Raw genomic sequence first — 10,000 nt, forward strand, 5'->3', positions numbered from 1 at the left:
TGCTTCAAAAGATCGGAAAAAGAATTTGGTAGTTAACCTATCCAAATTCTTAGAAGGATGTGAATGTCGCCGTAAGGAAAACAAGTTCACAAAATGCCTTCTTCAGAATGTATTGGGCGTTGTACATACGGCGTAACAATTTTTTTCCTTTTATTGAACTAAGTGAACGAAGATGGTTTTAACAGCGTGAAATAATTGTAAATATATTGTGGGAAATCGCGGAACTTTGTGTAGCTGTGTTAAACTAGTAGCACTGTCAACTTTATTTGCCTTCTTGCACGCCATCGGAAACACAGCGAGTAGAATAAACACTGAATTCCAGGCGCCCAATCCAATCTTTTTCTGCTCGCAGGAACTATGAACTCCCTATTGACACATCGCGGTGTAAACCTGCACCACATTTAAATAGATTGAATTCGCTGAAGAGAATTACTCAACCAACAATGCTGGTATTAAGAGATAAACGCTATTTCAAAGAAAATGAAGCCAAAGATAGAAAGCGTATGATTCAGCATGAAAATCTTGCAGTCATTGTTATTGCAACTTTAAAACAACGCGGTAAGAATGTCCGTGACATGCTAAAAATAACTTAGACATGCTAGCGTGCTACAATGTAGACGACTGAAATCTACATTTTCTTTAGATTCTCGCTACAGCTGAAGTACACTAGTGAACAATAATATTTCCTTTCTAAGCATTAAATTATGATTAACGGTTCTAGTTGTTAAATATGAGTGTCCTTTTACATATAGTCCAAACCTTAATTATTTAACTGAATTTTAGAAACAGCTTTTACGCTAGACAGAAGATAACTTAAACCGCAGCCGCTCATTTTAGCTTATAACTTCCCAATTGGGAGAATATTTCGTGAATTTAAGGCTTTTCATGCCTTATCCAGAGCAAAAAGCACGTTTTGAGAATATTTGCTTCAAGGTAATGTTTCATGCGGGAAACTTACGAATTTATGTGGGAAACTTAGGAACAATAATCGGTGCGAAATTGTGTCACGCAAGCTTTCGCGTCTAAATATTAGCTATGTTGATCGTACTCCTGTAGTTCCAAAAGGTTAGTGCCCAAAGTTTTTTTTCCTGTTCTCGATGCACTAGCCCTAGTACTAAACATGGATATTAGTCAGGGCTCCAGATCACGTTATACTTTTGAGAAACACTTCTTCAACCAGCAGCATGCCCGCTAAAATTTTGCGAAGGCTATCTGTAGGGCATTTTCAAAAAATCATAATTAATTTTTCTTCAGCCCGATTTTAAATATTTTACCGTTAATCGAAAGAAGAAACATGAAATAAAATTATCTGTAAGTTTTATTGTATTTGAGTAAAAGCGTAATTTTTCAGCTCCTTCAGCGCAACGTCTAAATTTGACTCGAAACAGAACGGTTTTTATGGTTTTGGACCGTACTCGGAAATCGTCGCCAGAAATATTGAAAAATAGCACTTAAAGCCAAATTATTGCTATTTTTGTTTATCATATGGACTAACTGTCTCACACAGAAAATTTGAAGAAATTCTGTTTTCGGCCGAAAATCGAGTGGTCGGTTCTTACACGGACAGCCTCTTAAATGTTAACAATTTGTCAGCAAGACCTCAGCATTTGTTGATGAATGGTGACCATTTATTCTGCAGTTACTGAGCCGGGTACTTCATCAACGCCCTCAAGCGGATAGCCGTGTTCATCACGAGAAGGGTGGCTCTTCTCCGGCAACTGTGGACTAAAATCAATATGTTTTGTGGTGATCAGCGCCGCGTTGGCCGCGGCAAGAAACCGGCCGCACTTCAAAGCAAGGTTGCCGGCCAGATTGAAGAGCTCTTTGTTCAAGATGTAGTCGTTTCTTAGTTCTCTTTGATAAGCGTCGATGTCTTTGATGTTGACGACCATTCCGACCGCCTTTGATACAACAAAAACGAAGCTGTCGATCAGGCTTTCCGTTGTCTTCGAACCCACGTACGTCTCGTAGCGTTTGGTGAATTTCTCGACATCTTCGTCGCTCAGGCGCTTAACCTGCTCGTGGGTCAGCTGCACTGCGATGGCCTGTTTGGCTTTGCCTGTGGACACGAGAACGGCCAGCTGCTCGCGAAGAGCGGGAATGTCGGGTCCGGGGGCGGTTTGAACAAGGCCACCTGCGGGAGCAGTCGAAGGCTCGGGCTCCGTTTGAAGAAGGCTCATAACTTTTGCTAACGCGGCGTCTTCTCCAGCAGCCATTGTGCAAGGCTATATTCAACCTTCATTTTTTACTCAAATAACTTCACCCCGTATGGGTGCCGAAGCGCGAACACAAGAAAAGAGAATTTCCGATCTTTTAGCTTTGAAACCAGGCCTTTGTACTCATCAGGGGAGAGCTCGCCGGCGTAATCGTCGAAGATGGCTTTCGTTGTCCTGGCCGAGGGGGTGTAAAAGAGGACGATCGCCGCCACGTTCTCCCGGAAGGAAGATGTTATGCCGATCAACTTCTGGGTCAGCACCCACACGCTGATGCCCATATGCCTGGCAGAAAAGGCGAGATTCACCAGCTCGCCTGTGCGCCCTTTCACGTCTTTGGAGGCCGCGCAGTCGTCGAGGGTTATGAGCGTGTTGGTGCCCGCGACAAGCCATCTCACGAGCTTCAACCACCTTTCCACGACGTGCTGCTCGCAGACTATCACATCCATTCTTGGATCGTTTTCGCCAAGCCGGTGGTAGGTCTTGTTGTGCGTGAACGTCGGGCAGATGAGCACGATGTAGTCGAACTTTCCGCGGAACGGGCCGTAGAGCTGGTCCACCACGAACCTCGATTTGCCTGAGTTAGTCGGCCCCACGATGAGAGCGTTGAAGGGTATCTTGCGGGGGTCCATGCTCATATTCAATATTGCACATCTTCAAGCTGACTGCCTATAAGGTTTAACTGGGAGTCGGCGATGACGAATACGTGGCATTTCACGTCGCCTGAGCCTTCGGTCTTCCTCTCAATTTCCAGCTGGACACCGTCCGTACTGTTAACAATGCGCGTGCCGCTGCCGTGCATGTTTTGGTCCGCCATGGCGCGCATATCAATCACAAGCCCGAACTTATCGCCGGTGTAAAACTTTGTCATATCCATGTGCTCCGTTTTATTTTTTTCTTTCACAAACAAGTTGCGGGCTTCTTCCCACGTGTCCTTGCCTTCGATGCCGTCGTTGTAAAGCATGTTGGGCGAGCCGTTGACCGTGACGCTGACTTTCGTCAGATCTGGGAAGATGAATTTTTCTGAATCTCTGTCGCCCGCAGTATACGGCTCTACAAAAAGGAGGAGGAGGGCTTTCAGTGACCTTCTTTGGGCGTTGACTTTGATGGTGAGCCTCGGGTCACTGTCTTTTTTGAATGTCACCTCTTTGTCATGCATCACGTGGTCGTAAAATAACTCTTTGCAGCTGTAGTAAACGCTCCGCGCCTCTTCTGCCAGAGACTTGCTGCGGATCATTTTGTACTCGAGCTGTATATTTTTCAGCTTGTATTTCAGCTTGGTTGTGTCGGAGCCTTTGACCACGTGTATAGCTTCGGCAAGTTTTACGTCGAACTTGAGGTCGTTGTAAAGGGCCTGGGGGTAGAAAACGCCGTGGTCGGTTAAGACCTGATGGTCAAGCCTGATCCGGTACTTTTTTCCGTATACCTCAGCCAGCTTTTCTTCGGCGTCGACGCCCGAGGTTTCCTTGTCTCCCGCGTTTGAGCGGATCTTGCACAGATCCTCGCTCTGAATCCCTTCGAGAATCCTGTTGTCGCGCTCTTCCTGCGAAAGGAAAAGGTCTTCGAAAGTTTTGTAGATGTCGTACCCAACCGTGTCTTGCAGGGTTCTTCCCGCAAACGACACGACCAGCTTGTCAACGAGCGCCCGCGTGACGTTCTGGATGAGGAAGTTGTTGGCATGCCCTCCAGAAAGGTCGATGTCAAAGACAAGCGCTAGCGAGCCCGGCACCAGAACCTCGTTCTCGTTTAGCTTGGGCACGTAAACGTACAGCGTATTGCCGGGGCTGGCTTCAGAGGGGTTAAAAGTGATTCGTTTGATCGCGCGCTCGGCCTTCATGGCGTGAGCGGTCTTTTCACTGTGCGTTGGGCGAAGGTTCGCCGGCACCTCTGACATTGTGTATAAAACGCCGGCGATTATTTCTAATTTGAAAAAAAATAATAGGCTTGCAATATATTGCTATGGCGGAAGGAGGTGACGAATTTGCTTACAAACACCCGGCACTCGGCAATCAGCTTGGCCACGCCTCTGATGATGACGAACAAGAGGTTGACAGAACCCAACCTTTTCAGCCAGGATCGGCGTCCACTCCCTACCAACCTGGCGACACCTACCACGGGGGTGAACAAACGGAAATGCGTACTATGATGCACGAGCAGTCCGGCCTTCCTGACACTTCTTATACCGAGACACCCTTTGGGGGAGAAGACATCCCTTTGCTCGGGCCTTTTATACATCCCGATGACAAACAGGAAATTCTTAAAAGGGCAAGAGAAAAAATCAGAACATGGTACAAGAATGTAAGATTCGATAAAATGGACCCAATTGGTTTCAGCAAAAAAGCAGGTAATGATACTGAGATTGTTTCATTTGGGCCGAAGGGCGGTGAGACCAAAGTTTTCGTGGGTGGCGAAAAGGATTTACAACAATCTTTCATAAAAAAATTCTCAAAAGCTCTGGGGCCTAGAACTGAAGATATCATTGATGAAGACCGGGATACTATCAGAGAAATGAAACAAAGGCTGACTGAAGCTGAAAAGCAACTACAACAGGCGGAAACACTCTCTTCGCAAAGAGAAGAAGAAAAGAGAGAAGTGGAAGTTCTGAGGCTTAAAATCGCGCAAACCGATGCTGAGATTGATACCCTTCAGGATGAATATGGTTCGAATCTTGACAGTGAAGCAGAGCTGCGTAGGCTCAAACAACAGAAAAAGAACTATCAAACCGATCTTGAAAACAGGAAAAAAGCTTTGGACTCGCTCACAAAAAAAGCAAAAAACAGAGAAAAGGAACAAGCCAAGGTTGACAGACTCAGGGCCAGCCTCGCAGCAAAAGAAAGCGAAACAAACGCCCTGGAAGAAAGGCTCAACCAAACAAAACCGTTGGACGCTCTGAAAGAGCAGGAAAGCGAGCTGCAGCGCCAAAACGCGGAAGACCAGGCTATCATCCAAGATGAGAATGCCTCGCCCTCCGAAAAAGAAGCCGCAGAAGGCAGAGTTGCTGATAGAAACGAGGAGATCGCGCGTTTGCAAACTCAGATTGCGGAAAGGGAAAGGGGGAGGCCTCTCTTGGAAAGGGTCAAGGAGATCTTCAAAAAATACGGCGTGACATTGACCGCTATTCTTCTCGCCGCCGGGACCACAATCGGCGCTGTCATCGGGGTCCTCACCAGAGGTTTGAAAACCACCGGCAAAGCTTTGGAGAATGGCCTCAAAGATATTGCCGCGAAACTTGGTTCTCTGCTGCCCGGGCTGATTAGCTCGATCGTGAGCTTCCCGTTCAAAGCCGCCGGCCAAGTCGTCGGATTTCTGGCCGAGCACACCTGGCTGCTTATTCTTGCAGCGGTGGCCGTTTTGTTCGAAAAATATTTTAAGAAGCAGCGTTAACCAGCGGGGCTCTGCCCCGCGCCCCGGGGCTGTGGGGTGGAACCCCACACTACCGCCAAGCCATGAACAGCAACGCCGATAATACAACTACACCGACAATTACCGCAGTTTTGTTAATTTCGTGTTGCGGTGTTTTATCTGGAGCCTCGGGCTCTATTTTTTCCGCCGGTGACTGCGCTTGTTGAGTTTCGGATGAAGCTGGTTTCCTGTGGGGTGGAACCCCACGCCCCGATTCGGCTGTTGCGGCTTTGTATATCGGGTTGGACGGGTGGCTGTTGGGCGGGTTTATCTTTGACGGGCCTCCTGTCATGGGTTTGAGGCCAGGTTTTTTTGTGCCCGGATTTACCCCATTGTTCACACCCAGTTTCATTCCGGAGACCGCCTGTTTCAGCATGTTGTTGTAACCGATCGTGCTTGCGGTGTTTATTATCATTTGCGCGGGCATGAGCCAGGCCATGGGGGCAACAGCGAGATTGAGCCTGACCTTCGCTTGATCCACCGCGAGCTGGTACCTTTGCACGCTCTTGGCCTGGTCGGGCTATCTGATCGCGTCTTCCATCAGCACCAGGAACTCGCTCTGGGCTTCTTTCGCCCTGCCACCAGAACCGAGAATGCTGCTGCGGACGTTCACCTGCGCGCCCAGAACACAGTAAACGAAAGCCTCGATTGACTGGTTGATTCTCGACAACCCCGCCTGCGTCAAATCGTTCGCGGTGTTGGGTGCAAACCAGTCGAACTGCCGATCTCCAAAAGCATCGGGCCGTATAAACTCAATAAGGTCCCCCTTTTCCAGTTTTCCACCTTCGTCGCTAAACTTGTTCCAATCAGGATACGTATAATCTGTTTTTGTTGGCGATTCCCCCCAAGGCTTAACATACAACACCCCCAAACCACTATTTGCACCCGAAGTAAACCTGAAGTCGCTTGAGGGGTATATGCCGAACTCGCCGCATATCCTTTTGTACGAAGCGACGTCGTAATGATTTTTCATTTGGTCGAACGTCGGGTCTCCGAGCAAAGCGCTTATGCTCTGAACACCTCCTAGCTGGAACAAAATGCGCCTGACCGTGAAATACACGTGGAATTTGTAGAAAGCTCTTATCTGCGGGGGGGAGATTCATCCCGCTGTCAACGATTTCGCGAGAAACTCCGCACCCCTGTGTCGCGCAGAAAACCGCGAAGTTGAGCTGCTGCGGCTAATATTTCACGTCTGGACCTCCTAACCAGTGTTTTGATTCGGTTCCAATCGTATGTTTAAGTTTGGTGTCTTGAAATATTTCTCTGAATTTTGTCATGAAATATTGGTTAGGCGTGACGTAGATTTTGATTTCGGCGTTGAATATTTTCTTCAAGCTTGGCGCTTTGCCTTCGAAAGGTACCGCAGGGATGGCCAATGAAACTTTTGAACCGAGGGGCGACAGTTGATAAGGAAGACCTCCGCTGTCTCCCAAACAGAGCGCTTCTTTCATTTCGGCGCTCCAATATTTTCTGTCTGAGCCCAAGACGCTTTGAAACGAGTCTTCGCTTTCTTTGAAGAAAACCTCTGCGGTCACGTTATTTTTCTCGTCGATGCTTCCTTGCGAAACGAACCGGCTTTTGTCCGCTTTTGGGAAGCGGTTTAAAAAGTTTGTCCACGCCTTTTTATTCGCCTCCTCCGCTTTTTTTAACGCAGGACCATTCCACAAATTCGCCATATTATTTGAACACAATTTTATTTGTTAAATATAAAATAGTTTTTCTCACTATTGTCACGCAAGAGAACGGACGTACGATATATTTTGAAAACCCGCTCCCAGGAGCAAGCTATGTGAGACTTTTGAGTTGTTCTTTTTTCAACTCGTGGCATAATCTGAGTCGTGTCGGCAGAATGTTTTTTAAAGGTAGCGACGACGTGGTTGCATCATTGCCTGAAGGGCATTACAATGTCGAGAGCATCGCAAAAGAACTTAAATCCAGTTTTGAACATTACAAGAAAAAAGTAAAATTGGTCTTAGAAACGAATAACCCCAATTCTGTTCTTAAAATTACAACCGTCGCTGCCAATTTAGGCAACAGTAATCAAGCGAAAGAAGTTTCCGTCGATTACAGTTTGGCCAATTTTCTTGGAATCGGGAGAACTCTGAGGAAAGAAGAATATATCAAAAAGCTTAACAGCCCTAGTTGCTACTTTATCCACTGCGATCTCGTTGACTCAACAAAGAACTTTTTGAATGGAAAGAAGACAAACCTTCTTGCCAAGGTTGACGTCATAGGAAAGCCTTATGAAAAAGTCAGCTATAACATCGACTCATCGCAAAATGCTTTCCGTGACGCTTCTACAGACAAGTTCATAAATAGCATCACCATTAGCGTGAAAGATGAAAATGGCGAAATCTTTGATTTCAAGGGCTTGCCAATTCTTTTTGAATTAGAGTTAAATTAACTTTCAATATATACGCGATGTCTTCGGCGAATCTGTTGCCACCAAGCGCGCCGCCTGCCGAGGATGAAAGAAGAATATATCCAAGCCTTCCCGAAATGACAAATGCCGAGAATTTCCGGCTAACCGAGATAAGCAGAATTGAAAAAGAAATATCTGCTGAGGTCGAGCATTACAGGCTTCTGTTGAAAAAATACAAAAAATCCCGGAAAGCGTTTCACTATTCCGTGGTTGCACTTGGCGCCTTCAAAGCAGTTCTGTCTTCTGGGGCTGTCGCAACATCACTCACTGGTGTTGGAATTGTTGTCGGTGCGCCTTTTGCCGAGATAGCCGCTTTAACTGGCGCTGTTTCCACTGGCCTGTCCGTTGTCAACAAGAAGCTTGAACGCAAAGTCAATAAACACTCGAGAATCCACTCTCTGGCTATCGGGAAACATGACTCGATTAACCTCGCCGTCTCACAGGCTCTTAATGATAATCGGGTTTCTGACACGGAGTTTCAACTGATCACACGTGAAATGCTGAAATATTGCCAGCTTAAAGAGACTTTACGCTCGAACTTCGCGCGAATACAAACAAATCCAATCCAGCCAGATATCGAAAAAATAAAAAACCAGGTTCGGGACCAGGTTCGGGAAGAATATAGAAAAAAACTTGCGGATTAAACAGCAGATTTGAACTAAATTTTGAGAGAAAAAACACAAAACTTTCTCTCAGTCTCTTAGTTTCTCTTAATCAAAAACAGGTGATTGTGTTACACCGCGTTACCTTCACGCGTGACGTTGCGTGACTGGGTTACGTTACTGTCACGCGTGACGTTGCGTGACAGGTCACACAAAAAAGCAAAACCCTGTAGGGAGGTGCTCGTTGGCTGTTCTTTTGCCTAGCCCCGGCTAGGACTTTTTCGCGCCGCTCACAAGGCGGCTGTCCCGTTTTACCTCCGGACGAGGTTTGAGATCCCGAGGGACCTTTGAGCACCTCCCAGTCTCTACGTGGCCGGGGCGGATCCACCCGGGGTTGTCACCGTGGACGGTCTCACCCCATACCCCTGACAAGCGCCTGTACGTGCCGTATTAGGAATCAGAGGTGGCCACCCTCACATCCAAAAGCACCATCATTTGCTCGCTGATATATAGGATAATTACTCAAGCTATATACATTGATCCTGTCGCCGATCCTTTCACTTGTGGTGTGGTTCTCTGTCCTTTGTCTAAATCCGCAGGTTTTTACACATACGCATGCGCTTTTGGGTGGCGAGATGATGTCATGCGCTTTTGGTGGCGAGATGATGTCATGCTTGAGCTTTATTTAGAGCTTGGCTGAATAAATTATATCCCAACAACAGTTCTTTAGGCCAAAATGCTTGTGCTGTTCCACGCTATTTGCTTTATTTTCACGGAACTTTCTACGCCCGTTTGGCAGAAAGAGGTCAGACAGATAACATATCAAATGGTTGAAGCCATGCGAGAAGCAGAGGAAACTTAAACAGGCTCGATCGAGGCCCTTGTTCAAAAATATTTCATGTTACGAGCGATCGAATGCTGCGATCAAATCTTGCTGTTTTCTCGTTTCCTCCTGCTCACTTCACTTCGGCAGCTTCTGTGGTGAAAAAATAACTTAAAGCGCGTTGGCTGGGCGTATTTTTTTGATGAATTCTGTTCTGGTTCGTTATTTTCGGCCCAAACAAAAAAAATCTTGAGTTGTCCTCCATTTTTTTCTGTACTGCTCGGCCAAGGGCCTGGGGGAATGTTTGGTTCCAGTCTTCTGAGGAATTTGTCACGCAACTCGCCGATTTCAAAACAAAACTTTTGCTTCGAACGAAGGTAAATATCGTCGCTTCTCAGCAAAATTTCTGAAAGATTTCGGCGTTGTCGTTCTCGTCATACACGGGGTAGCCAAGATAATGTTTTTCTCCGTTTTTATGACACTCGTAACAGAGTTCTTTTTTGCCGCAAGAGTTGCATTTACTGCAAAACATGACCTT

General features: G+C 46.6%; 2 protein-coding genes, 1 long non-coding RNA gene and 1 pseudogene across 4 annotated transcripts in view; 1 reads left to right on the top strand and 3 right to left on the bottom strand.

The window, feature by feature from the left end:
• Positions 1–10,000, top strand: part of LOC145494874 (uncharacterized) — a 246,763-nt gene that overhangs the window by 233,505 nt on the left and 3,258 nt on the right. The window lies entirely within an intron of this gene.
• Positions 1–10,000, bottom strand: part of LOC145494790 (uncharacterized) — a 32,943-nt gene that overhangs the window by 12,946 nt on the left and 9,997 nt on the right. The window lies entirely within an intron of this gene.
• On the bottom strand, positions 2,269–4,238 carry LOC145494767 (uncharacterized). Its single transcript, XM_081474337.1, has one exon. The coding sequence runs from the start codon at positions 4,105–4,107 to the stop codon at positions 2,854–2,856; it is 1,254 nt and encodes a 417-aa protein (XP_081330463.1). The 5' UTR covers positions 4,108–4,238; the 3' UTR covers positions 2,269–2,853.
• On the bottom strand, positions 5,594–7,291 carry LOC145495689 (uncharacterized; annotated as a pseudogene).

Source organism: Orbicella franksi, chromosome 8 (genome assembly GCF_964199315.1).
Source record: "Orbicella franksi chromosome 8, jaOrbFran1.1, whole genome shotgun sequence".
Taxonomy (NCBI): domain Eukaryota; kingdom Metazoa; phylum Cnidaria; class Anthozoa; order Scleractinia; family Merulinidae; genus Orbicella; species Orbicella franksi.